The sequence below is a fragment of the Amblyomma maculatum genome, chromosome 6 (assembly GCF_055883805.1).
Source record: "Amblyomma maculatum isolate TAMU_Amacu chromosome 6, ASM5588380v1, whole genome shotgun sequence".
Lineage (NCBI taxonomy): Eukaryota > Metazoa > Arthropoda > Arachnida > Ixodida > Ixodidae > Amblyomma > Amblyomma maculatum.
This window is the reverse complement of record NC_139349.1, coordinates 32,913,211-32,919,198: the sequence shown is the minus strand read 5'-3', so window position 1 is coordinate 32,919,198 and position 5,988 is coordinate 32,913,211. Positions and strand designations below refer to the sequence as shown.

The 5,988-nt window shown below is 44.9% G+C and overlaps 1 protein-coding gene across 2 annotated transcripts; it reads right to left on the bottom strand.

The window, feature by feature from the left end:
* Positions 1 to 412: 412 nt before the first annotated feature.
* LOC146185427 (uncharacterized) lies at positions 413 to 5,428 on the bottom strand. Of its 2 annotated transcripts, none has more exons than XM_084606355.1 (3): positions 5,251 to 5,428; positions 1,751 to 1,786; positions 413 to 720 (listed from the first exon to the last, which is right to left on the bottom strand). In XM_084606355.1, the coding sequence occupies exons 2-3, from the start codon at positions 1,782 to 1,784 to the stop codon at positions 482 to 484; spliced, it is 273 nt and encodes a 90-aa protein (XP_084462481.1). In that variant the 5' UTR covers positions 1,785 to 1,786; positions 5,251 to 5,428; the 3' UTR covers positions 413 to 481. The 2 variants fall into 2 exon arrangements, with proteins under 2 accessions (XP_084462481.1, XP_084462482.1); XM_084606356.1 differs by lacking the exon at positions 5,251 to 5,428 and adding an exon at positions 3,029 to 3,169.
* Positions 5,429 to 5,988: the final 560 nt, after the last annotated feature.

Here is a 5,988-nt window from a genome sequence, read left to right as displayed (position 1 = left end):
CGAAATACGACATAAAATTATGCGATGAGGTCACATGTTGTATCATGGATATTATTGGTTCAATTCAGAACGGAAATTTGCTTATGTCGCGTCATTTTATATTAAAATTTAACAATTAATGCTTACGTTGTATCGTAGTCATTAGTTCAGTGTATAAACAAAATATGGTTGTTTTCTAAATGTTATGTATGAATTAAAACTGTAAAACTATAGGGACACATAAGCTCCGCCTTTGAGGGTACGACGATCATCAGAATAGCGTCAACAGAATACACGCTAAAATGAAACGATCGAAAATCTCCAAAGCACTTATTCAAAGTACACAAAGGTGAGCACGTTGAAAATTGAGCCGTTATAATTACCGCACTGTTCATATAGGCGTTTCCACGAAGTTGCTGCCAGTATACCCATAGGCCTTACAGCAACAAACTTTATTAATATTGACCTTGCAAGTCTAGGCCAAGGGCGCACAGTCGGTGGCTTAGTCGGCGGCGTTGTAACCCAGTACGGCTCCTGCCGTCGCTGCAACAGCCTTTGCAGCGACTGGGATACCTGCAGCACCCCAGCTTTGGCAGAGGGCGAAAGCACTGCCCTTGACCACCACACCACCCATGGTGGACTGGACGGCCGCGGCCAAGGAACCGGCTGCAACACCAGCGGCGCCAAATCCTGCGGCGGTCAGCACAGCAGGCGCTGCGACAACTGCGACCGCTGCTCCCGCTGCATATGAGGCACAGAGGTTTATTCAGGCTTTTCTTTGTTCCCTGGTACATCCGTTGCAAATGTTCGAATAATTCACTGCGCTCCAGACGCGAGCTCACGCATATCTGCGATTTGCATATCCTTCAGGGTCAAGGCCACCAGGAGGTCTGCACGGCAGTTCGACAGATCAGTCTATTCAAGACAATGTGCATAGGTGACTGCTTGAAGCACGGGAGGTGAATGTCAAGATCAGTATGAGCAGAAAAGTGATTGGAGAGTCAATAGGCAGAGAAAGTTTGAAATTTTCAGGTACTTAAAGCCCCTGTGACTGGAGCTTATTATTTTTCAATTCTTTAGGCAGCCTAAATTTATTGATGGTCGGTATTTTCTGGTTCAGCAGTAAACATATATCTCAATGGAAACAGGACGAGAAAGCAGGATACCAATATATATATATATATATAAATTTTAGGGGAAATGACGGTGCTCGTTATAATACATGAAGGAAAGAAGCCAACAGTCGGCGAGGCCAAGGAAAGCATTTGGGGATTGTACCTTCGTTTTTCTTTTTTTTTTTTTTACTTCTGTAATCACATGAATTAGTAATGTATTCTGTTTAGGCGAAAGATAATTAAACACACAGTAGAATGAAAAACAACGTGCCGATGGTTGGAACCGAACCCACGACCTCCGACTGAGCTACATCGGCCGCTGTCCCACCTGCTACTTTCTTGGGTATTAATGTCTGTATACGACCCTTGAGAGTGTTCACCAGCGCCACCCTCAACCATAGCGGTGGACGTCCACCGCTATGGTTGAGCGTGGCTGGAACGATGTCGAGGCCAGGAAGAGAGCATCAAAATTGGACAGTTAAAAAGGAAACAATAAAACGCAGGATAATCAAAATTCTCACTTGATTTCCTTAGATTTATATAAACATGTGGCCCACATTGTGCATATATACTTCTAATTCGCTTCAATCATTTAGCACCCAATACCACGAAGAAATCCCCTTATATATTTATAAATTAAAAACAGCGATGCTCACCTATTGAAGCACCAATGGTGAACAGGTCTGCCATTTCTTGCGACAGAAAAAAAAAAGATTCACAATGAGTACTGCAATCACAAAGAAAATTGTTCGAATTGGGACAAACAGGAACATTTCAAAGTGGAGTCATTACTTGACATGCTGAGCAGAAAATTATCAAGGTACTTTTTTTAGTGGGGAGGGAGGGAGGGGGGGGGGGGGGAAGCGAAGCATAGGAGGTTTAACCTTTTCTAACTTAACGCTATGTTGCCCCTGAAAATAGCTACCTCTTGTTTATCGGTCGCAGTACAAGTGCAGCTGTGAACTGACAAGCAATGATCTTTGCTTCGATGGCAGCTGTGATGCGGCAGCGACTCAGCTATTTCGGTTCCACTCTGTTTCCGTGATTGGTAATTTATTAATCATACTTGCTGTTTATTTGTGTGACTGCTCGAATACAAAATGTTAGCTGGGTAACGGGATACTGTCAATAAGAATTCCATCTGCACCTCATTGAGTACAGGATTTACATTCTTTATTTAGCTTTTTTCTGTGTGGACTAAACTGTCGTTATCTCATAGCCACAGTCGCTCTCTCACACCTTTGCAATACGAATATAAATGTTTCACGTATATCGCACACCTGTGACCATATTTCATGCAATATATACGCTACGTTTCTATCCTCCGCTCACTGATCCCTACCTGCACAGCTATAAAGCGCGGCACTATATACTGCCAATAGGAAAAATCCGATCAACGTACGCTTCACATCCGACACAGTCAGTAAACAAATAGGATTCAACAAAACCGCATCTTTTAAGCTGTCAGTTCTACGTTATTTACACTACCGTGTCGCGCCTACACTCATTGCACCTGAACTGCGCGATAGTTGTGGGACGTTGATACGCCAAGTGTTATTTCAATTCCGCGCTCGAATAGAAAACTATTCACTGCTCCAAAGGCACTGTAATAAGACAAGGCAGCGACGCAACGGGGCGCATGACAAATAGTCATGTCCTATATTGCGCAAAACATCTCCATAAACGGATCTGCGCTTTTCCTAAGTTTCGCATTCTGATCTACCGCTACCTAGTTCGACCCGACGCGTGCTCCTAAGTTCGCTTCTTACCAGAAAATGCAACGATTTAACTTAGCTATTTTTTTGCTGGTCGCAGCACGGAGGGAACATGTGGCAGGGACCAATCACTGGCCGCTGAGAGTAATAACCGAAATCTACCAGAACGAATCGCTGCATTTATCGGCCCGATCGAATCAAGTAATAACTTTGCCTTACCTTTTCTGACGGTGGATCTTCTAAGGGGAAGTCAAAATGTAGCGACTGCCGAAGTTATTCGATGGTTGCCTAACTACTGCTTCAGCAGCTTGCGCCGAACTGGCTCAACGGCTCAACCGCTCAACTGAGACCATGTATGAGACTATGACGCGACACCCGCTGACGCACGTGGTTACCGGCTCGCTGTGGCTTTATTTGGCTCGACCGCTCTACGCCGGAGAAGACCCCAATGCAAGAAAAACTAGATATATTATCCTTTTTTTTTTTTTTTTTTTTTTTAGAATGGCCAAAGGTAGGCCCGGGAGAAAGGGACTACACCATAAACTGCATCGGAAGAAATTTGGCGACAATTTCTACGAAACCGAAACTCGAAGCAATTTTGCATATCCGCGGGTCCATAGCTTTCTGTTATAGGAGTGCTGAAACGGAGAGCGAGTGTTGAAATGAGGGATCGTGCATTCTGATAACAGTGGTGCACATTGTTCAAGTGTGCGTGACAAAACGGAACAACTGAACATATAGTGGTCTCTTATCAGTAACTCTTTTCTTTGAGACGGCTGCGTGTAGACATTCATAACCCACAATATCTTCACTGTCAAATAATAGTCATTCTTCCACTCTCGTCACCTGACAACTGCGTTCCAGAGATTACACTGTCCCTGTACTTGATAGCTTTGAACGGGGATGGGCTAGGTTTCTTGTGTACTGGATTTCATAGATGTGGTTATTACGGAGTACAGAACAGGAGCATAATTAAGTGGAGCTCTCGTAAACTCGAACTTTGCTATCAAATGTGAGGAAGGACCTTGGGAATGAGAAGGCTGTGTTAGTATCGTCCCGACGCATTGCGGTGACAATGTTCCGTGACACGGGGGCATGGAGGAGGGGGTTAGCTTTATGGCTCTACGTCGTTGAGGTGAGCGGCGCAGCCTGCCTGGATATAAAGTCGACGTTCACACATCAAGTGGCAATTACGTTTACATCAGCTGATTGCAATGCCTTCTTATGAATTTTAAACGTGCATTTCTTAGTAAAAGAAAAAAAAAGTGACTCCTGTGAATATTTAAAAAATGAGTCGTTATTTGCATAGTCTGCGTTATGTAGGAATGCCTGCGGACAGGCAAGTACGAACGGCAGTTTTTTTTTTTTAAACTGTTACAGTAAATAGCCGTGTCAGTCGTAACGTGCACGCAGCCAATAGTGCTGCCTGAAAGTATAATTTACAAATAATTTTCCGCGTATGCCGTGCTCTACAATCACGATTTATTGAGTGGACACATATATTTATGTATATCCAGCGATGTCAACCTTCACTCACGTGAAGGCCTGCCGGAATATATACCTAGAACAACCTGACGAATGTATTAACAGAATTTAATTCGGCATAGCTTTCAGGTTAACGCTTGCAGATTTATTTCAAGACCATTTTGGATCCGCAGCTAGTTGACCAGTAAAGTCCAAAATATCCTTTGCATCTGATCGATATGCCGCGTAAAGAGGCAATGACATAAGCAAACGCGTTTCAAATCACCACTGCTCATACATGAGACGAAAGACCCATAAATTTAAGGGGTCTTTTACGTTCCGTGCAATTACAGTACTGCAGAGTCAAAGCTGCCATGAAAAGGACCATCGCTGTTCTATAGTTTCGGGTCCAGGCGCAACACCCCCCCAGCGCTTCGTGCCAACGGACGGCCGCTGATATATACGCCGACCCAGCACCTTGTGAAAACGGATAGCAGCTGTTCTATAGTTTCGGGATCAGTCCAACGCCGCCCCAGCGCATCGTGCAAACGTACTGTCGCCGATATATAGTTTTGGATTCTGGCTCAACAGCGACCCAGCGCATTGTGGAACGGACTGCCGCTACTCTATAGTTTCGGGTTCAGGCACAACACCGGACCAACGTACTGTGAAAACGGACCACCGCTGTTTTATAGTTTCGGGTCCAGCTTCAACACCGACCCAGTGGATCGTCTTTGCCTACAGTTCGCGGGTTTCTTAGACAAAATAGAGCGTAAACATGCGGTCAGCCACCACTACTTCCTTTTTTTTTAACATTTCGCTTATTTTTAGGTGTCCCAGCAATGAATTCGATGCTCCGAACCGGGGTAGTATGAGCTGATAGCAGCTGCGAGTCACGGGAAGCAAGGAAAATGAGCAATACAGATTGTTACATTACTCGATCGTCCTAACGATGAGCCAAGAACAATGGGCCTTACCGTTTCGCTTTCAGACACAGGCGTAGCTTCGCAGTTTCCAGCAGTCCTCACACCTAAGCCCTGCTACTGCTTGCAGCTGACTGATTAGAGCGATCCGTCGCAGACTCCACTGACGAGACGCTTACTCAGGGCATTCGGTTGTTACGGCTTGAAGGTCGACTGTGCCGGGGGCCTCTTCATGCGTGCGGCGTACAGCAGGAGAGGGAGGTGCATGGTGGGAGGGGGAAGAATGGGAGAGAAAAAAGCGCACTTCCTGCATTTGAGCGGAAGTGACGACACTCAGCGGCTGCACAGATCCCGCAATCTCTTGCAGAATTTGACTGAAATGCAGTTATTTAATTTTGTTTACATATTTTGAGGCCTGTATGTAGTTTTGTCGTGCTATGCGCACCCGTACATGTGCATTTTCGCAAGCCGAAACCGAAACTTATATCCAACGTGGCCAAGAAGCGCGTCTGCAGTGCATACATAAGCGCAGCTTGAATGCTGGCTAGAAAGAACGCGGACTCTGATAAGAACGCTACGCATATGTTTCAGGAGTGAGTGATAAACAGGTCCACACTACTGTGTATTAGGCGCCTAGTCATCAATCCTTATCGCATTTTTTTTTTTTGCGTGGTTGCTTGCTGACTTTGACAGGGCACATCATTATAACTTAGGTAACAAATATGAAATATTTGCATAATCTCATCCAATTGTGTGCTGCCATTATGTTCAGGTAAACTGTAGTGCTATTAT